The sequence below is a fragment of the Dryobates pubescens genome, chromosome 10, assembly GCF_014839835.1.
Source record: "Dryobates pubescens isolate bDryPub1 chromosome 10, bDryPub1.pri, whole genome shotgun sequence".
Classification (NCBI taxonomy): domain Eukaryota; kingdom Metazoa; phylum Chordata; class Aves; order Piciformes; family Picidae; genus Dryobates; species Dryobates pubescens.
The window spans coordinates 7720239-7743361 of NC_071621.1; the positions used below are offsets into that span (position 1 = coordinate 7720239).

The 23123-nt window shown below is 39.6% G+C and overlaps 1 protein-coding gene across 1 annotated transcript in view; it reads left to right on the forward strand.

Moving 5' to 3' along the window:
- OCA2 (OCA2 melanosomal transmembrane protein) overlaps nucleotides 1-23123 on the forward strand; it is a 219560-nt gene that overhangs the window by 137669 nt on the left and 58768 nt on the right. The window contains exons 19-21 of the mRNA XM_054164621.1: nucleotides 11684-11811; nucleotides 16257-16316; nucleotides 16894-16998. Of these exons, the coding sequence (XP_054020596.1) occupies nucleotides 11684-11811; nucleotides 16257-16316; nucleotides 16894-16998 (293 nt within the window). The remainder of the gene's footprint in view (nucleotides 1-11683; nucleotides 11812-16256; nucleotides 16317-16893; nucleotides 16999-23123) is intronic.

The following is a 23123-nucleotide window of genomic DNA, read 5'->3' on the forward strand; positions in this document are numbered from 1 at the left end:
AGTAGGCACTGAACCATGTAGGATTTCTTGAATTAAACTCAGCACCTGTGTTTCTCAAAACCCATGGACAGTTGATAAAGACCACAAAGCAATCTTTGCATATGCTCCTGGTGAGATATTTCAAAAGTACAAAGTGGTTAAGTCAATACTAGAGAAGTTTAACAGCTGATGATGCTTTTTTGGGTCCAGCTTTATGTAAATAAAACAAATAAGAACAAATGACATGGTTGGCAGCATAGGTTTTCGTCATTCACTAGGTGATCTTCAGCTGCAGCTTTGAAAGTAAATACAGGCTGCATGTGTTCTATATAATTTCTCCCTCTTCTGTATTCGTGGCAAAACTATCATATTAATGAATAGATGTTATTAAAGCGTGCACATAATTTTTATTAACAATTAATGAAATCTGCAAACATCTACTGAGATCTCACTGATGATTCTTGAATTCCTGTCTTGAGGATAGTTGTCATTTATTTATCATTACTGAAGTAGTGTTTCTGAGAGTATGAATGCTCGTCCTCTAGTGCAGCAAAATGAATTTCCTAAAATAGAGTTAATCTTGTACTCTAATGGTTTGGGTAAATTTGTTCAATATATTTTTCTCATAAAAATGGAAGTAGATTGTAGTTAAGTGTTTAATTTTCTACCAGAAGAATGTTTTATACAGAGGCTACAGTATTTGGTGGAGTAAATTAGAAAGATTATAGAATTCTTTATCAGTTCCCAGCCTTGACACTGTTTTTCCATTTTGAACTTGGAACCATTAATACAATCTGAGGAAATGGACATTTTAATTTAAATAATACATTTTGCATACTTATCTACCTTTTAAAATGCAGAACATTTTCTTATTCAGTTTTCTGGTACCTATTTATCAATTTATTTGGACTAATTCTATGAACTATCTATGTTAATGGAAGATTAGTACTAAGACTTTAAATAAACAGATGTGGCAACATCTACAACAATGCTTTCATCTGACCCTATGGGGTTTCACTTTATTGATAAAGATAATAAAAATGTAAAAAAAAAAAAATCAATTTGAGGATTGTGTCTGACTCCTATTTTGACTTTTTAGGCAGGCTTATCTAGAGCTTTGAACTGTGATGTGATCAGAAAAGATAAATTATTTCGTAGTAAAAGAAGCAAGATTTTGTTGACATTTAAACTAGGTTATTGAATAGAGAATGCCCAAAATGACTGGGTCAGAAAAAAAGACACAAAATCAATATATAACCAATTTCTCTTCTGTGGTACACATCCTTCTTCTTTAGTTTGGTTTCAGTCAGTTCAAGGAATTGCTGAGTTTCTGTGAAACCTGTGCTGTTCCTTTCTAGTACCCATGAGGAGGGGACCCATCATTTCTGTGGCCCTGCTTATGTAGAGGGGCCCCTCTTATTGGTTTTTATATGCAACGCAGGCGTTGTGCTCCTTGCAAACCCTCTCACACTTACTCCCTTACACATCTGGACACCACTTTCTCAGAGCCAGGCTGAGCAGTTTCTGAGGCAAGAGGTCCTCTCCCCCTTTTAGAGGGCTGCAACAGACTCTTGCTCTCATTTTCAAGAAACAAGGTGCAAACCCAAAAGGAAAAGAGATGTTGCCTTTTTCAAAGAGATACTGTCTATATTTTGGCTGCAGACAGCTGGAAGCTGGGAAGGTATCAGGAGAAATGCAATTGTATGTTTGTCTTATATGTATATTCAGTCCCATGTTATTGATGCTATTTTCCCTTGTGGAGATAGGATTTTTGCTTAGGTGAACCTTTGTCATTAGCATCTATGGATGTTCTTAGGTTCCTTTGATAAAGCAAAAATTTATGTAAGGGAACAGGGAGAGACTTTTGGACTCACTGAATTCTTCTGTAATGTCACACAACTTTTTGCTCCAGCCCCAGAAGCGGTTTTTGGTTGGTTGGTTTTGTTTTCCCTTCTGCTGAGGGGTTCTCACTTTACAGTATTGCTTGCGCCCTTTCTGGTATCTTTGGTGCCACGGGCATCTGTGATCCTTCAGACATCAGTGTTTAAGCTAATTTCCTTCAGCTTCCCTTAAAACAACCTCTGGAGGAGGTTAATAATTGGTAGAGTTGTGATTCATCTGACCTATTTTAAAAGTCTAAATCATTCAATGATTCACCTTACCCCATGTCACTTCACTCTTTATATGCCAGGGGGCATCTTCTCAAATGATACCAAGTTTTAGTCATAGATACGTAAGAACCCCAAACCACAACAGCTAGATGGATGTTTTTCTTGATAAATAATTATTTAGGGGGGTTGACTTTTAACAAAAATCTGCTTTGGTATTATTAACCAAAGCCGTGTCATCAAAACCCCTGAACTTATGAACTTTTAAAAGATTATGGTTTTATTGCTCTAACAAACTGATGTGATCACTATGACCTTTCTGGGTAGTGGAACAAGTTCTGTAAATCAACATTTCATGTCACTTCTGTCAAATAAACATCCTCCATCTGAATTTTCCCCATTGTCCCTCAATATTTACAAAGATTATCTTGTTTGATGAGACCTTGTAGATAAATATGGTTAAATCTAGTTTCTCTTGGAAAACTCTTTCTTCTATGTTCACTGTGGTTTCACTTCTGACTGAGCTTGGCCTGCAAATTATGCTGCAGAAACTTTTCAGGACCTGAAACTCTCTTTTTGTGATTTACCTTAACTGGTTGTATCTTGTGCCATTGAAACTTTTTATGTTGTGACTGACACAGTGGAAAGGTAGGGAAATTATTGTTTTAATCTCATTTAAACTGACTTCTGTTTGTCTGGTAGGCCATTTTACTGCCAACACATTATAGGAGAAATGTGTTCAGATGCCACAGATAAAAAAGACTCCTATTGTCACTCCTTTGGATACAAGTTGTCATATTTGCTGGCTCATTTCCATAATTTACACAAAAATTGTTTAAATTCATGTAAGAAATTAGATAATTTAATTGGAAAAGGCTTCAGCAGAACATACCTCCCACCAAATCACTTCTGCAGAGAATGCTACATGAATTGTAGCATAATTTCTGTCTTAACTTGAAAAAAGGAGTGACACTCCAAATTCAGGGAAGTACCCTGGATCTGAAGTTTCTCCACACAATTCTTCTCGATTACACTTTAATTTGCATAGTTGAACCAATAATTATAACAGTTGGCACTGAATGGCACTGAATGAGTTCTGTATGCATGTACCATTCTTGTTTCTTGTGTTTGTTGATACTCCTAAAATGGGTTTTGAACATTTGCTAAGTTTGCTCTATTATCCGTAACTTATCACAGTTGTGCTGCTAACAAATCTGGGGCCTTTAGTGTCTACTTATGCATACCTTTTAGTTGCAATGAATCATCCTATGTGTTCTTGCCTGTGGCAATATTTCTTCTCTTTCTGTTTTTAATTAAGCTGTGACACATCTTTCTGTGACTGTATTGGTTTCTTTATTTCCTGACTGGATAATGGTAAACAGAGCAACAAACTGTAGCATCACACAAGTGTCCAGACTAATGTAGTAGGATATAGTAAGATTAAAGCCATGATTTTAGGTTGTCCTCTTTGAAAGACCTCAACCCTTTCTCAAGATCCTTCCAAGTCCTTGAAATTGTACTTGCAGGGGCTGATCTGCAGGCTTTTTCTCCAGGTGGTGTCAGCTACAACTCTCAGTGGAGTTTGACATATTCATCCTCTAGTGCTCTTCACCTCCCTCCTTTGACTTTGTTTTTCTACTGATTTTTCTGTTTGGTTGTGCACTTGTGTTGGTTTAAATTGTCTAGCACTTTTACATTGAGGTCAAGAACAGCCCTGTGTAGGCTGATGTGCTGGCTTCTGAATATGTTTTATGGAGATGTGATTGCACCATGAAGATACTAATTGTTTTAAAATGAAATGCATATAACTGTGCTTGAGAGACTTAGTACCTCTTTGATTCATAGTGATGCTGAAAAAAATCTTGGTACAGTATACGTAAATATGAGCTGAATACAGATTTGACAATCATTTTGTAACAAAGAAAATGTTGGAATGGAGCTGAGTCGATGTAGTCAGCATTGACTTTGACTCAGAAAGCCTGGTCCAGATCTTAGTTGTTTCTCCTTCTCCGAACAATTTTCATTTGCTCTTGAAAATAAGAGGAATCTGCTTTCCATAATTCTTGCAGTCTTAATTTCTTAGTTCTCATAAAATTTTGCTCTTGAAATTGCACAGTCATATTTACAAGCATGGAAAATACTGTCTGTCCTTGCAGCTGCTCATACACCTGATGAGCAAAAATCCAAGAATCAGTGACAGATATACTTGCTGTAGCAGCTTTTGTGCTTTATTGTTTAACTCTAGAAAGGTTGACCTTTTCTCTGTCTTGATATTTGCATCTTCTCAGTTTATTTTTGCCTCACAACAGTCAGTGAGACTATGGCAATAGAGCAATTTTGTTTGCAGTGACCTTTACTGAGATAACTCCATAAATTTTTCAGACTTATGGACTGGGGCAATATACACAGCTATATATCTGTCAAGACGTCTTCCTTGGAGACACTGTGCTTAGCTATAACCACATCTAATCAGTGTTCTATCCTGAATGCTATTCTATCTCCTCTATCCAACTGCAATTGGAGAATTAACAATGTTAGGTGTTGACATTGCAATACAACAGCGAATATGATTTCTGCTGTGCAACAAATTCCACCCCATCCTTTCCTAATGCACATGTGCTGATCTGTGATTACAGCACAGCTAGTCTCTGCTTCATTGCTTTATGCTATACATTGTGTTGGTTTTTTTAATGTTGCAATTGCCAGCATATGTCTCCCAGCATTATCAGCATAGGTTTCTGCTTCTTATGCTTTGGGGGTTCCAGTTTACACCAACTTTTTTCATGTTCTTTTAATCCTCTTGTACTGTACTAAGCGTTGCCTGTTGCAGACTATCCTGGACTGTCACTGTCACAGTTCTCTCCTCAAGAAGCAGCCTTAAACTGTGGTGTTACAAATAGTGCAAAACAACAGAAAACAATTTCTACAAAGCTAAGCCTGTGAAAACAGAGTACTCAAAAGAACGGCAAATTGCTTTGTAAGAATGCAATGTTATAAAAATAAAAGAACATTAAAGATAAAACAGTTCTTATCAGTTGACAGCAAATATTACTTAGAAATATTTAACTTGATCTCAGGATGTATGTTTTCAGAGATACTTTATTAAATAAGTAAAAACATCTACAGAAAACAAAGTACAGAACATTTTCAATCACATGCATAACTCCCCAAACCCCACATTCTGTGAGTAGTGCAAGCAATACCAGCAATATGTCTTTTATGTAACTTTTTCAGCACAATATTTCTATATACTTGTGTAAGAATGTAATTGAGTGTATGCTTTACATGGAATTGCTGAATCATAGAATGCACTGGGTTGGAAAGGACCTCTGAGGTCATTTAGTCCAGGCCCCTTGCAGTAAGCAGGGACATCCCCAACTTGTTCATATTGCTCAAAGCTCCATCCAGCCTGACTCTGAACGTCTCCAGGGATGGGGCTTCCACTATCTCCCTGAGGAACATCTTCCAGTGTTACACCACCCTCTTAGTAAAGAACTTCTTCCAAATACCCAGTATAAATCTACCCTTCTCTACCTTAAAATCATTGCTACTAGTCTGTATGCTACATGCCTTTGTAAATAGTCCCTCCCCATCTTTCTCCTAGGCCCCTTCAGGTACTGAAAGGCAGCTATAATGTCTCCCTCCAGCCTTCTCCAGGCTGAACTTTACAACTACACCATTGTACATGAAGAACTACTATGCATACTTAGGATAAATTTTAAGGTGTTGTAGATTTAATTGTACTACTTCTGATTAAGCAGTTGGGACATAATGACAAAAAATATTTTACTTTGCTTAGTGACAAATGTCTAAAAAAATCAGTAGGTCAATCCCATTGTTTACAGATAGGAGCACTATATTTTCATCTGGCAGAAGCTGGTCTAGCTGATTTTTAAAAAAACTCTACTTATTTCTCAATCACTATAATTACATGACCCTGAATATTATGTGGTCTAAATCTTCCTCACTGCTATTGAAACTCCTCCTTACTCACTGTGACCGTTTGAGGCTGTGCCTTTAAGAAAGGGACAGTGCTGGGACACTCTGGCTGAATATTTTTGTAAATATTGATACCCTAAATGAATTTCATTGGTAGATTGTTAGAATGTAGCTTTAAGTTTTAGTGCAGCTGAAACTTTTCCTCAGTTCAGTTCCTCTTCGCTCTCCCTTTCCAGCCTGTCTGCTTCTGGGCATCCGGCCAGAAGGGCCGCAGATAACAGACAAGCTTTAATCCAGCACTAGTATTTCTTGCTACTAAAATTCTTCTTTCTTATAACTGCCTTTTTCTCTCTCTAACCCCTCTTGGGGAAAAAAAGGGAGGTAGGGGGAGAGAAGAGGATACAGGGGGAACTCCCCTCTGTCCAGAGGTGGGGGGGTGGCCTGTTCCTGTATCCTCCTTTGCTGTATATTTCTATATATATTGTAAATCTGTATATTTGTGTACATAAATTCCCTGCATCTTACATTGCTTTGTAAATACAGCATTCCCTTTTGCTTCACCAGCTGAGTTAGCTGTAGTTACTTCTTCTTAGTGGGGGAGGGAAAGCTGGGCCTTCTCTCTCAACCCACCACACCCATTCTTGTCCTGCCCATTACTGCCCATCACCAACATGTTTCTCTCTGCTCTCAGAAGCCACCTAATAGCTTGAAGACTTGCCAGAACCCCTTTAATGTTCTAATCTTTGAGCTAAACAACCTCAATTCCTTAAACATTTCCTCTAAAGTCAACTTTCTAGGCTGTTGATTATGCTTACTTATATGCCTTGGATTTTCTGATGGATACACATGTTAAAGCATATACTCTCAGGGTTTACCAGGGTTGAAGAGACTAAAGGTTGCTTCACAGCATTTGTTTTACCATTTATAGTCCTGGCTCTGTATTCTGTATGCTCAGTTGTGATCCACTGTATTTCTTGAGTTTTTCAGTAGGACTGTTAGGAATCCAATTGCTTTCCACCCTGGATTTGTAGAATATTAACTCTTCCTATCTAAATGTAGTACCCAGTGTCTGTGTTTCTTGATCAGCACACTGTTTTGCCCAACCTAGCACTGGTGCAATGCTTTGGTTTTAAGTGCAAATGTCTCAAGTGCATTTCAGTTTCTGCAAAAATATGTACCCTCAGTATTCATGAGTTTCAAATTCTGTGTACATACAGTGTCTACACATCCACATTGTTAGGAGAAAGTCTGTTATACTTTTCAGCTGGTAGCAGGTCAGACAAAATTATTTTTTACTAAGAAATACAAATTTTTCTTAATGAGCATTTGAAAGGTCTACAGATTACATAGTAATTTTTCTTTCTTTCTCTTTCACCTACCTTGTTCCCACATATTGTAGGCTTCTATTTGGTTCTATTAGATTATTTTCTATTTTCAAGTTCTTCTGCTTGATTATTTCAAAATAAGAACATTTTTGAGTAGGATTGCAGTTGTGTTCTGCTCATCATGAGGTATTTACTGCTCCAAAGGTGTTTTTCCATGTTGGGTAAGTGTATGAGAAAAGCAAAGCACTCAAGCTCTTTGTACTGTACTTTTTTTTCTTTTTCCCCCGGTCCCAAGCAGAAAACATGGAAATCTTTTCCATGAAGAATGCATTATAAATTTACAAGGTGCATTTATAATAAAATTTCATTTCATTTTTTCTGAAATAAATAGAAACTGTTGCTGTCTTAAACAGGTACCACATCAGTCCAGAGGTGGAATTTAGATTTAGTTTCTCTCCATATTATATTTCCAGAACATCAATTGTGAAACAGAGGCACTAAAAGACAGTAAAGGAAGTGGTCTGTGGAACTATAAATGGGCTGTGCTTTCACTATAGTAATGAGAATCTGTTTTTTGAAATTATTTCTATTTCTCTTCCTTCTGGCTGTTTTTTGTGGCCCAGTAAGCTAGAAAATAAATGAACAGAAAATCCAGTCTTTAATGTATCGTAGTGCTTTCAATTCTTCAAAAGGAAAGAATGCTTCAAGTTGAACCTAGGGCATGTGCAAAGTTATCCAAATACATAAACCACTGATATGGTATATTCACTGTCATGAATGCACTAAGGAAGGCGTGGTAAAAGCCTTGGAAAACCTGGCAACTTAGACAGGCAGGTTGCCACTATCTTACTCGTTAATTTTGAGAAGCAGCTCAGCAGGGAGCAGTTACTGTCTTTTGTGTCCATAAGGCTTCAGAAGACTTTCCTCTTGTCCAGCTGCTGGGTGCTTGGAGTCACACTGTGGTACTAAAGGGCATCTTACATGGTCTTTCAAATTCCTGAAGAGAATTCCTCCTTCCTCTTCTCTGCACTCTGAGAGATGGGTAACTGCATCTCTTCCTTGCAGGCATAGTAGGGGAAGCAAATACAGACCACATGTGTAGCCTGAAATAAGCTTTTTACAGTCAGAACTGGCAGCTGACATGTTTGATCCTGTGTCAGCTGCCAGTTCTGACTGCAAAGAGCTTATATACTTGCTAGAGCACTGCATGAGGACATCTCCCTTGCCTGTCTGTATCCCCAGAGAACACTGTAAAGCAGGGCACTGTTCTCTCATGCAAAGTTACATGTATGGAGCTAATGCATGCTGATAACTCTCATGGTGCAAGAAAATGTCCTCCTCTATCAGCCTCTTGTGCAATTCAATTTTATCTCATTATTATCTTTAGCAAATAGTTGTTATTTCTATATATCATGTTCAAATTGGTTTGTTTTCCTTGGAGGCAGAAGGGTAGGAATAAAGCCAAGATGTTATCATAGATTGTTCCAGAACTATTGAGAAATTGCTGTTGTTTAATTATTCATATTGTTGTACTTGCACGCAAAATGTAATGTCACTTAGCTTTGTACCAAATAGCATTAAAATTCTGCTACTAAGCTCCTGATCTGCACATATGTATTTCTTCTTGCAGTATCCTTCTATCAGGAATTGCCATAATTTTGATTTATTTAATATGGGGTTGGGGGCACTACTGGAGTTCAGAGAACAGTCAAGATGACAGTCAGAAAAAAAGTAGGCAGTGTATTTTCACAACCCCTTTCTTTGTGCTCAGAGCAAATAACTATTCCATTTGCCTGGATAGATTCACTTTGAGTTTGGGAAGACAGTAAATCAGCTATGCTAGCAAAAAAGCATGGTAGAGAAGAACTGTCTGTTCTCCTCAGTTTCTCTTCCTGTTTTGGGAACTCTGGAAACACACCTCTCCATGTGGCTTGTAAATGGTTTTTGAAAGTCTATGTAGACACCCAGACTTCAGTGCAGGAAAAAACAAACCAACCCCCCACAGATTTTCATTTTACACCAGAATTCAGCAATTTAGCATTCATCCCAAGCAACATAGAGTATTTCCACTCTTAGATCGGTCCTGGAGTCTCTTTCCAGTGGGTGATATAATGTCTTCTTCACAAGAAAATCTGGGACTAGTTATTCCCACCCTGCTATCTTTTGCAGGTTTTTTTTGCTCTGCTCCTCATTTGCAGTATGATGCCCATCCATGAGATATTTTGGCCTATGGACTCTGATCAGATCATTGTGACCAAAGCAGGAAACAGACTTGCTCAGCTTACAGCATGGCAGTGTTTGTCTTTGGAGGCAATCAAAGCTGCCTGTGAGGCAGCTTTTTGATCCAGTGAGGCACTCAAATCAGATTTTACTCAAAATTTGTATTGGGAAAATGTAGCAGCTGAAGCTCCAAAATTTGGGATAAGAAATACCCTATTTTTTCAGCTCTGTTCAGCTTTGGCTTTGTTTCCACCTATATGGTGATATTTCTGCTTCCAAAGCAATAGATTTCCTAGTCATTTGTACTGGCTTTTCCTGTAGATTAGGTTTGCACCAAGAAAAACATATTGCACAGTCGCTTACCAAGAAAACAGCAAGACTAAAGTGATCAGCTGTGTGGACACTTTTCAAGAAGGATCATTGGGAGACAGCTGGGGAAGGAAGAAGTTGTTTATAGTCCTAGAAAATGTGGTTTCAGCTAAGCAACAAGGAGAGAAGCCAGGTTAGGGGCATCAAGAGCAGACCTGAACTGGGGTGAAGATGGCCCTTGGAGATGCTTGAAAAGACAGAAATAGGTCATCGGTTGAAGAGCTTGTGGCACTGAGAGTGTTTTTATTTTGTATCCGAACAGTGCAAGAAGTATTATTTCACTGCTTCACAAAAACCATAGCAGAAAACACACATGTATCAAAGCATGAAAGCTGGAGCTAGTATCACGCTAGCTGCTTCAACTTTCCTTGCCAAACAGACCAGAGCAACTCCTGAGCTGCTGGTCTTGGCTTTCAGGCAGTTCTGGTTGACTGCACTGAGATGCAATATTTTCAGCAGTTGTTCCTTACTGATTACATCTAACATGAAATTCTCATTTAAAGAGGGTGGTATGTCTGAAAGCTCCTGAAATGTACTTGAGAGAGCAAAATGTATTCTTCTATTAGGGAATGCCTCTGTTACACTCTAAAGGATTTTTCAGAGGAAATAGTTAATGTTTATAGCATCATGAACAGTGTCTTTGTTTCTATCATAAGGTTTTAAATGGAATATGGCTTAATTGGAAACTAGATCTCTTACTTCTTTTAACTGAATGGAAAAATACTTGTGCATAATCTGTAAATTGAATGGTCTAAAATTTTATTAACTGGTCTTCTGTCTCTGAATTTTCTTACAATTGTTGAAGTCTTTTGGGGAGTGATCACTATACTCACCTCTCTACTATGCAGCAGGGATCTATTCTCCATAAGTCACATTTGGTATTCCTTTATAAGTTGTTTGCCAGTAGAGACTATTATGTTTCTCTCTTCCTCACTTTTTCTGCAATTTTGTGAATCCATCATTTTCTGATTGTGAATATGTGAAATAGGATGAGGTGTATAAAATAGTTCTCATCTAGAAAGAACTTGAAGAGATAGAAGGCTTTATTTCCATGCAAGTATGTATCATCTGCTACTTGAGAAAAAAAAATAGAAAAGAAAGACAGGAAAGGGAGCATCAGTAGAGGAAAAAAAAATCACATACATTTCATGGCTGAAATTCCATTCTATCATTTAAGAAAAATGTGCCAGAGGAATCAAACAACTCCAGAAAGCATTTTAATTGTGCATAGAGAAAGTGAGTCTTGCTCAGACAGGAGGTTCATTGGTGTGTCCTCTAGCTGACTGTGCATTTGATTTTCATTTTCTCTCAATCAGTTACCTAAGCAGGTGACTTAAAACACTTCAGGATGTATACAGAGATGATTTCTGGAGAGAGCCTGTTTTGCTATTTAAAGTCAGTCTGTCATCTGTTTTAAAGAGATTTTCCTCTCCTCTGTTTATCTTCTAGAGCAGGTAGCAATGAGTCTTCAAGGCCCTGAGGCTGCAGCTGGCCTTTTGGGAGTTCCAGTCAACCCTCTACACATCTGAAAGCTGCTCTGTGATTCAAACCCATTGATTATTGGGAGTAACCCAATGTGCCTTATTTACCAATTTTTCTTTTCTAATTTATTTTAATTTGAATATAGAGACCATCCATCCCTTGGTATCTGTGACCTTTCACTGCTACAGGGTCAAATCAAAAACTGGTAGCAAATAATAAGACTGTGAAGTGTAGTGATGTTCTTTCTTTTTTATCATGTAGGCTGGATTGCCATGCTGGGAGCCATTTGGCTGCTAGTGCTAGCAGACATCCATGATTTTGAGATGATATTGAACAGAGTTGAGTGGGCAACCCTCCTTTTCTTTGCAGCATTGTTTGTTCTCATGGAGGTAAGATTCTCTGATTTCTAAGCCTGAAGATTTACAACTGGTTTAAAATGTGAATTATCTTCCTAGGCAGAGTCCTCCTGCAGATTCAGTCCTGGAATATTGTAGATTGAATGTAGTCATGATAGTTACAGATATAAATTGCAGAGTGGTGGAAATTAGCTGGATATCTTTGGTACTCTCCTTCTCTGCATTTGCCAAATGTACCTGATACCGTAATTTTCATTGAAGATGAATTTTAGTTTCCAGGTTTGTTGGAGGTCTATAAGTGTAGATAGTTTACATGTATTTATCTGGCTGTTTTGCAGTTATTTAGAGAAGTGATAGGAAACATTAGAGAACTAGAATATGCCAGAGTTGAAAAATCTTCTTAGTGGTGTCTGCTATTAAAGGGCCTGAGAGATTTCATAGGACTATGGTTTGAATGGATAATATCACTGATCAATTTGTGTTTGTAATTTCTAAAAGCTTTCAGTACTCAAAGTGCTTCATCATGTTTTTCTGCTTGGCTATTAGAAGTAGCCCAGCCACATTTATATCTCATTTTATTTACTGGTTGATTCTTTTGTATAACCTGGAGAGGATTTATTTCTACCCCAAATGTTTGGATAGTTGTATATAAGAATACTCACATTTACTTGTCAATTAGGCTTCTAGAATGTTTGGTATCTTTCAGTTGTTTGGTTTAAATTATATAATAACATTGTAGCAGCATGACTGACAGAACCCAAGTGACCACTGGCGCTGCATTAGGTAAGGAATTGTCTGAGTGGACAGACTGGAAAAAGCCTGTAGTAGAAAATTTGCTCAAATAGCCTCCTTTGTTCTGATACCCCCCAGGAACTGCAAAGAATCCAAGGACTTGTATATTGAAATCTATTTTTAAAAGTAATCAACTTTAAAAGGGATCAAATGTGAAGAAATATAGAGTGAATAATTCAGTTGTCTCTCATTAATGACAAACTGGTAACCTCTGAGAAGATGAATGGAAACTCTGATTGTCATTAGGAAGCTTGTTTGTGAGCTGCTAGGTGTAAAATTCATCATTTGTTGTGTACCCTTTGGTACAGGCAATTTTTAGTTCTATATGTTATCAAGCACAGTATTTTTGCATTTTCTACCTCTTGTGAAGAATCCATATTGAAGCCATGTTTGTCTTCTGCTGCTATAACAGTTTACTATTTGCATTTCCTGATGTATTTATTGGTTTTGCTTGGTTTGAATGAATTTTTTTTGAGTATTACATGACTGCACAACAACATAGTAAGACATGCAGGAAGTTACTTGCCATTTACTGTTAGACTTCAGATACTACTGTTGTAATTCACTGAAAATTTTTGTAGTTTCTCCGAATGAAAATATTTTGCCTGGCTTTCTAGAATAGCAGCAGTTTAAGGTCATGAAATAAATCTGTACAGATAATTAAGAAAAAGGTGGGAGACATTAAATTCTTCTCTGTAAGAGAAGGACAAAAATGTTTCATAGAGGTTAATTTTGACCTGAATCTGTTTTGGATTAACAGGAGATGATAGTCCTTCCCAAAGGCATTTTTCTTTCCTTTAGATTAACAATGTCAAGAAGAAACAAGTCAAAACAAAGATATGCATTGAAGTATAATAAATCTTTCTATGAGCTAGGCATTCAGCAATTGTCATCTCTTATTCTTTACCCTTGGTGGTCCTTCACCTTAGATGGTTCCCGGTCTGGAATCTATTCCCTACTGCTATAAATGTTCCCTTTCCACTTACAAGGTACATTTAAAATTGCCAGACATTTTGGAAAATAGGCCAGACATTTTGGAAAATATGACTTGAGTTCCAGAGCCACAAGGGAACTCTTGGATATTCTGCCTTCAGGTGCTCAGCAGCCCAGTCTGGCAGTTATTTTGCAATGAAAAAGTTGGAAATTCTTTGTAGCTCTCTTGTTTTCTATTGTGTCCTCAGGTAATTTTTCTCTACAACTGTCTTTTAGTCCTTGTTCACAAGTGGCTGTTACAGGCTATAAAATGTTTCTGTCTCTGTGACATAAATTCCTGTGCTTCTCAGGGATACAGTATTTTGTTCACTTTTGTAGTCAAAATCAACATTTTACCTTAATCCCTTCAGGCAGCGTTGATTTACAACAGTCATCATGACATACTCTTCATAAAACCGTTTCATGTCATATTTTGTGCATAAATTAAATTTTGATCAGTATTATATTTTCTGCAGCAAAACTCTATTTTGAGCTGTCAGGAGCTATTACACTTCAAGACACTAGTTAGTGTAGGAATACTTATTCCTCATAAGAGATCTAGGAGACCCTCTGTGCAGTTTATATTCAGAGGGGGTCCATGGTAGGGTGCTGATTACTGGCTTTCCAATTGTGGTCTGAATAGAATAGAATAGAATAGAATAGAATAGAATAGACCAGGTTGGAAGAGGCCTTCAAGATTATCGCGTCCAACCTATCAACCAACCCACCTAATCAACTAAACCATGCAACCAAGCACTCTATCAAGTCTCCTCCTGAACACCTCCAATGACGGTGACTCCACCACCTCCCCCGGCAGCCCATTCCAATGGGCAATCACTGTCTCTGTACAGAACTTCTTTCTAACATCCAGCCTAAACCTCCCCTGGCGCAGCCTGAGACTGTGTCCTCTTGTTCTGGTACTGGTTGCCTGGGAGAGGAGACCAACCTCCGCCTGTCTACAACCTCCCTTCAGGTAGTTGTAGAGAGCAATAAGGTCACCCCAGAGTCTCCTCTTCTCCACGCTAAGCAACCCCAGCTCCCTCAGCCTCTCCTCATAGGGCTTGTGTTCCGAACCCCTCACCAAATTCGTTGCCCTTCTCTGGACACATTGTGTTGTATGAATCTTGACTTCTGCAGCTCTGTGAGAAGAAAGTCTGTAGGTGAGGCATGCCAGCTGACTGATTCTTTGTCATGACAGAAAAAAATTGAGAAAGCCAACCAATTTGATCCAGGCTGCTGAGCCAAAAATGATGTGATTTTTCTCCCCCAAAGAAACCAAAAAATCATAAGATAGATATTCTCTATTCAACCTGAAAATAGTACTTCATTCTGTACATTTGTAAGAAAACAAAATCAAAGTGTATTAAAGGCTGACTCTCATGATTTAAAATAACCCTTTTACCTTGTGGTTTTATGGTACAGACCCTTCCTTCTCTGCAGGTGTGAAGATTCAATATGTATCCTCTGTCTGGACAAATGAGAATGGCTTTTGAAGGGAGAGAAAAATCACTCTGGTCCAGGCTCTCCCTGGGCCACATGCTTACATGGCTTGCCTCCTTTCTTCAGGTGCCTGACTTGAGCATTGGAAAGCTGTTTTTTCCTGTCTTTCATGTGCTGCTACCTCAGTTTTGATTTTCATTCACCCAGTATCTCTGACATGGTTTTAGCAATTGAGTACTCTTGCTTCTCATAGGTCTGAGAAAACTGTTTAACAGAAGCATTGTAGTGGTTTGAGCCTTATCTGGGATTTAAGAACTCAGATGGGGGGCAAGGCTGAGAATCCCTCCCCTGCTCCCCTCCTCCTCTTTTCTGATTGAGAGGAAAAAAAAGGGAAGGAGCAAATCTACTGAGAAATAATTTGGAGTCGGTTTGGAAGCAGAGAGGTAAAAAAAAATTCTTTAAATTATATATATATATAAAAAACAATAAAAGGAAGGGTTCACAAGGGTAAGGAACAAGGATGGATGGGGAAAATATACATACAAAACCAATCCTTTGGAGTCCTTTGAAGAGGCGTGGATGTAGTAGGGAGGAGGAGGACCAGGCCCGACCATGTGGAACCAGGAAGCCAGCAGCAACTCTCTTTTGTCTCTGCAAGGCAGAAGTAAAAGAGCAAATGGCTGCAGTGTCTTCCTTTTTATAGGCTTGCTGGACAGGGAGGGGGAGTGGAACAGACCAACTCAGTTTTCCAGGGGAAAATCCCCTCCAGAGAGAGCAAGGCTCTCACAAGCCCTCGCCGTGCCACTTTCAGAATGGGCATAACCCATCACAAGCATGTATTTTGCTTTCCAATTTCTTCATCTGAGACTGAGTGCGAGATACTTCATTACAACTGACCTTTTAAACATATGATAAACTATCTATTTTGAGGAGGATGGTTTAAAATCAGTCATGTTCAGGTATTCTAAAGCATGTATCCACTGAAAAATGTAATCTTTTAAATTTCAGCCATTGTCTTATCCCTGTGCCACACACTCTTAAGTAATACTACCAGTCATTCCAGTACAACCAACCCACTTCTGCAAAACCAGCTACCAATCTCTGCAGTGTCTTTTCTTTCCACTAATTGCAAAGTTAATGTAAAAGCTATGTGAGATGAATAACAATATCTTGTGAGTGGGAAATAATGATTGTATTTTCTTGCATCTACTGGAAATAAATGGTAACTGCATCAGGTACTTCAGTAGTTGATACCAATGTCTTCTATTTTTTAGGCATTGGCTCATCTGCACTTAATAGACTACATAGGAGAGCAGACAGCTTTATTAATAAAGGTATGTTAAAAATATTTACAATTGTTTAACAGATAAGGAAAATAGTTTTACTCCAATAGTACAATGAATAATTCCTTAATTTCTAATTTAATGATAGTGATTGTATTCCTGTGTCAGGAATACGACATCAAGAATGCTTGTCATGTTTTGGATACATACATATTAATATTTAATATGTATGTATCTGTCTACAGCCAGAATAAGCATAGCCATAAATGTAAAAGATGAGCCTTTTCTCACTTAATAAACCCCTCCAAAAATACAATCAGGAAACAAGTATAAACAATTAGAGGTGAAAATTCACAGCTGCACAAAGTATTTCCTGTGTGAAATCCCAGTATTAGAAATATCAGTCTTTGTATTTCTATTTGTTCAAATGTTCTGGGGAAAAATCCTCTAGTGATTGTGTTCCAAAATATTGGGCTATTACCTTTAAGATGCTTTTCATATCTCAGAGCCTAAAGAAATAGTGAATGTTGATGAACTAAACCTGTGAAGAATTTACAGTTATGCCATGGAGGGGAACAGAGCAACACTGATCTCACCAAAGTTGTAATTCAGTCACTTCCTATTCCAGGTGGTTCCCGAGGACCAGCGTTTGGCAGTGGCCATCATTTTAGTGCTCTGGGTGTCTGCTTTGGCCTCCTCTGTGATTGACAATATCCCCTTCACAGCTACAATGGTAGGGTTCTGTGCAGGAGTTGTACTTCCTCCTCCTGGTGCTGGCACGGGAGTTGAGTATACTGACTATTATTTGCTTTTCTTTGATCTCTGTTGTGTTGTAGTTTACTTTATCATCTCAGACTGAATCATTATTTCAAGCTTATTCATACCATTTAGGCATCTAGCTGGCCATTGCTGCTAGCAGCTGCAGTTAGCTGTGGAACTAGAGACACTGCTTCAGCTGCAGTTTTGCACGTTTCTTCTTATATCCACCTTCATAGCTGAAAAGTGAAATTGTCTTTTTAATGGAAACTGTCTCTACCCACCCGCTGCTCCAGTGTTTTCCCTTTTTGAGCTGTGCAGCTATGCTAATGCTTTTTAACTCTTGAACCTTTTATTGCTACCTTATTTAGGTAATTACTTTCAAACCAAGCAAATAATGTTATGCATAATGAATGCTTACAAGCAGCTGAGTTTTAATATCAGAATAGTATCAAATTATAGCAAATTAGGACTTATTTTTATAGGTTTATTCAATCAAGTTCTCTGTTCAAAGTGCAATAATCCATTTTACTGTAGACATGATTCACTGTTACAGCTTCTTTTCAGCTAAGTATAAATTTTTGCACTATTTTTATTCTGTTGTTATTGGATGGTCAAGTCCACCCTCAGTCTGTGTCAAAGTTTAATGTACTTCTTACATATGACATATTGGTCATATTTGTGAATGCTCTATAGTTATATGATAATCTGGCATTTTCATTGCTGTAGTGTTTCCTGTGTAATTATATTGATTTAACAACAGACTGCAAGCAATAGGTACAAAGGGAAGTATTGGTTTAATATGAGTCATCTCCCAGCAAACACTTGAGGACTGTTAAACAATAATGCAAAAATCTTAGTTCAGTGAGTTTTGCTTCACAGTCAACTAGTCCGTGAAAACTGGCTTGGAGCAATACCAAAAAGTGCCTGCATACACATAGAATCATTAAATTGTTAGGGTTGGAAGGGACCTCAAGGATCATCTAGTCCCAAACCCCCTGCCATGGGCATGGACCCCTTACACTAGAACAGGTTACCCAGAGCCACATCCAGCCTGGCCTTAAAAAGCTTCAGGGATGGGGCTTCCACCACCTCCCTGGGCAACCTGTTCCAGTGCCTCACCACCCTCATGGGGAAGAACTTCTTCCTAACGCCCAATCTGCATCTACCCAGTTGTGGTGGGTTAACACCCATTCTGACAACAAAACCAAAACAGGGTGGAGGGCTTGCGGGTGCTTTGCCCTCCCTGCAGGGCGTTTTTCCCCTGGGAAACTGAGTCTGTTCCACTCCCCCTTCCCTGCCCAGCTAGGGTATAAAAAGCAGGACATTGCAGCTATTAGGACTCCTTTTGGCTCCTGCCTCTCCTGGATGAGAGCTACTGTGGCTGCTTTTCTGCTCCTCTGCCACGTGGTCGGGCCTGATCCTTCTCCCTGCTGCCTCCGCGCCTCTTCAGAGAGACAGGTTTTGCATTCTTCTTCTTTGTACCCCTCCCATCCATCCCTGTTCCTTGCCCTTGTGAACCTTACCAGTTATTGTTTAAAGAAAACTCTTTACCTCTCTACTTCCAGGCCAACTCCAAATTATTGCTTGGTGAATAGAATAGAATAGAATAGAATAGAATAGACCAGACCAGGTTGGAAGAGACCTTCAAGATCATCACGTCCAAGCTATCAACCAATCCAACACCACCTAATCAACTAACCCATGGCTCCAAGCACCCCATCAAGTCTCCTCCTGAACACCTCCAATGATGGTGACTCCACCACCTCCCCGGACAGCCCATTCCAATGGGCAATCACTCTCTCTGTATAGAACTTCCTCCTAACGTCCATCCTAAACCTCCCCTGGTGCAGCCTGAGAGCCTGAGACTGTGTCCTCTTGTTCTGGCTGCCTGGGAGAAGAGACCAACCTCCACCTGTCTACAACCTCCCTTCAGGTAGTTGTAGACAGCAATATGGTCATTCCTGAGTCTCCTCTCCTCCAGGCTGAGCAACCCTGGCTCCCTCATCCTCTCCTCATAGGGCTTGTCTTCCAAACCCCTCACCAAATTCGTTGCCCTTCTCTGGACTCGTTCCAGCAAGTCAACCTCCTTCCTAAACTGAGGGGCCCAGAACTGGACACAGTACTCGAGGTGTGGCCTAACCAGTGCAGTGCACAGGGTAAGAATGACCTCCCTGCTCCTGCTGGCCACACTGTTCCTGATGCAGGCCAGGATGCCATTGGCCCTCCTGGCTGCCTGGGCACACTGCAGGCCCATGTTCAGCCTACCATTGACCAGTACCCCCAGGTCCCCCTCTGCCTGGCTGCTCTCCAGCAACTCTGACCCCAGCCTGTAGCACTGCATGGGGTAGGATTTGCTCCTTCCCTTTCCTTTTTTTTCCCCTCTCTGTTGGGAGGGAGGAGGGGGGAGTGGGGGAGAGATTCTCAGCCTTGCCCCCATCTGAGCTCTTAACTCCCAGTTAAGGCGCAAACCACTACACCATTTCTATTTTTTTTCCATTCCCCCTAGTCCTGTAATTATCTGACACCCTAAAAAGCTTTCTTGTAGGCACCATTAAGATACTGGAAGGCCACAATTAGGCCTTCTTTTCTCCAGCCTGAACAGCCCCAACTCTCTCAGTCTGTCCTCATATGAGAGGTGCTCCAGCCCTCTGATCATCCTTGTGGCCCTTCTCTGGACACGTTCCAGCATGGCCAGATCCCTTCTGTAATAGGGGCTCCACAACTGACACAGTACTCCAGGTGGAGTCTCATCAGAGTGGAGTGGAGAGGGAGAATCACCTCCCTGGTTCTGCTAGCTATGCTGCTCTTGATGCAGCCCAGGATGTGAGTGGCTTTCTGGGCTGCAAGTGCACACTGGTGGGTCATACTGAACTTCTCATCCACCAGCACCCCCAAGTCCTTTTCTTCAGGGCTGTTCTCAAGCCAGTTGATGCCCAGATTATATCGGTGCCTGGGATTGCCCCAACGCAGATGCAGGACCTTGCACTTGTTCTTGTTGAACCAAAGGGTCTTTTAAGGATTTTGTAAGGAACCCTCTTCTAGAAGGAGTATGTTTTAGAGAATGGAACTGAAGTGCAGGAATCTCTTATGATGCCTGAATATTGGTTCTTTTGTATTTTTGAATGTGGGAAGTACAGATGGATAGGAAAGAACCCTTGCCAACATTTTAAACAGTTAAAATTTACATCTTTTTCCATTCTGTTCTCAGCTGAATCTAAGAAATTGTTACATTTATCTCATTTTCTTTAGAAATAGATGGAGAGAGGAGGCAGGAAGGGAGAAAAATGCAGGCATATTTGCCACTGTGAAAAAGTAGTAAATAGCTGCTCTGTTAAGATATTAAATGCATTATATGACAGACTAAAGTTGAGACCCTGAATCATCTAGCTCAATGAACAGGCTTATACTTTGGTGTTTGTCACTCCACATCAGAAAATACAGAAAAGTCTCTCTACTAAAAATTTCTGAAATTATGAGAATCAGATTATTTTATTATTTGAAGCACCTTACCCTGAAAATACCTTCTCAGTGTAACATCACTTTTAGTCAATTTCTTCTTCGCTCTAGAAAAGAGTGGATGTGGTATATTCCTGCCATCAAAAATGTCAGTACTACATGGAATTCATGCACAGAGGTTGCTAAACTGAAATCTTCACAAAGAGCTCAGAACACAGCAAGTATTTTACGCTGCAGACAATGCTGTAGGGAGAGAACTGTGCCTTTGAAACTGTGGATTGAGTTTCTGAGGGCACTTAGCTCTTCACAGGTTGATTACTTTTACTGTTTCTTTCTTGGTGAAATTCTGTTAGTGGTAAACTAAAATTAAGTATTGGAGCTGCACAAAGACAAAATAATCCTCAGGGTATCTTCCAATTGCTTGTTTCATATTATTTGTCCTGAATGCAAAGATCATGAACTGCCCCAAAACAAAATGAGGAGATTGAAACTTTCTTGATGAACTGTAGTTTCAGGATCTTTGCATTCTTGTCAGGCATTTGAAAGTAAAAATCCAGCCCCCAAGTTAAGTAGGTGTTTGTATAAGTGTATATTGCACACCATTGTATAAGAATGCCCAGAAATTGTGACAGCTGTCTGCAAATGGAAAACTATTTCTTTCTTGTCAATATATAAGATAGTAAAATATTTTAGAATTATAGACTAGAACAGACTTTTAGTTGAAAGGCACCTAAACCAATCAGTTGTTAAAGCATATCAGTAGGGGCATTTTCCAAATAACTCTTACCAACTGAGAGGCCTAGTGCATTGACCACCATTCCAGGAAGACTGTTCTGGTATTTGACCACCCTCTTGGTGAAGAAATGTTTCCTGATGTTCAATCTAAATGTTCCTTGGTGCAGCCTTGAGCCATTCTCATGCATCTTGTCACTGAATACCAGGAAGAAGAGATCAGCACCTGCCTCTAAACCTTCCATCGTAAGGAAGCTGCAGAGAGCAATGAGATTGTCTCTTATCCTTTTCTCCAGGCTGGACAAGCCCAATGTTCTTAGCCATTATTCACAGAACATTTCTTCCAGCCCTTCCACCAGCTTTGTTGCTTTCTTCTGTACACAAACAAGGGCCTTCACATCCTTCTTAATTTGTGTGGTCCAGAACTTCACACAATATTCCAGGTGAGGGTGCAACAATGCTGAATACAGTGGGCCAGTCACCTCTTTTGACTGGCTGGTTACAATGTTTGCAGCACCCCATGATGTAGTTTGTCCTCTAGGTTGCCAGGGCTGCTGACTCCTATTGAGCCTGTTGACCAGCACATCCAGATCCCTTTCTACAGGGCTGCTCTCCAGGCACTTCTCCCCATTTATATTTGTGCCTGGTGTTACTCCATCCCAGCTGCAAAATCTGTTATTGGGATGTGTTAAATTTAACAGTTTTAGTTATAGCCTAATTTTCCTATCTAGATTCCTCTGCAAAGGCTCATGTACCTCAGGAGGGTCAGCAAAATCTCCCAGTTTTGTGTTGTAAACTTACTGATGGTGCATTTGACTCCTTCATCCAGATAATTGTTAAATATTTTGAACAGAACTAGCCCTAGAATTGAATCCTGAGGAATACCACTGGTGACGGGCTACCAGCCAGATGTAGCCCCATGCACTTATAACCCTTTGAGCTCTAGCCTTCAGCCAGTTCTTCTTCCAGTGCACCATGAACTTGCTTATCCCACAGTTTCACAGCTTGTCCAGAAGGATGCTTTGAGGGGCAGTATAAAATGCCTTGCTGAAATCCAGAAAAACAACATCCACCACCTTCTCTTAATCTACACTGCAGGTGACACAGGACACAGTCTCAGGCTGCGCCAGGGAAGGTTCAGGCTGGATGTTAGGAGAAAATTCTATACAGAGAGAGTGATTGCCCATTGGAATGGGCTGCCTGGGGAGGTGGTGGAGTTGCCATCATTGGAGGTTTTCAGGAGAAGACTTGATGGGGTGCTTGGTGCCATGGGTTAGTTGTTTAGGTGGTGTTGGAGTGGTTGATGGGTTGGACGTGATGATCTTGAAGGTCTCCTCCAACCTGGTTTATTCTCTGTATGTATTCTATGTGACCTTATCATAAAAGGATATCAAGTGAGTTATGCAGAACTTCCTGGTTATGCACCAGGGTTAACTGTGCCTGATGATTGCATAGTATTCATAGTGATGATTGAATAGTACTCAGCATAATCTTATCCACAATTTTCCCAGGAACTGCAGTTAGACTAATAGATCTCTGGGGTTTTTGTGGATTTTAATAGCATTTGCTGGCTTCTGGTCAATGAGGATCTCCCCAGACTCCCAAATACTCCCAAGATGATCAAATGAGGTCCTGCCATAACATTCTCTAGATCCTTCAGTACTCTGGGGTAAATTTCCTCAGGCCCCATGGGCTTGTGAACATTTGGTGGATACAACTGGTCCCTTAAAATTTCAGTGTCCAAATTTTGAGATAAACTTTGTATGACATTCCATGACATCTGACTGCTTGTGAAAGACTATGTAGCCAGCAGCAAATCTAATATAGAGTTAAAGAGATAAGTCTGGGAGATGCTTAAATAACACCCACAAAATCTTCTCTGAATAAAAAATTTATAAACCAGGAGCTTAG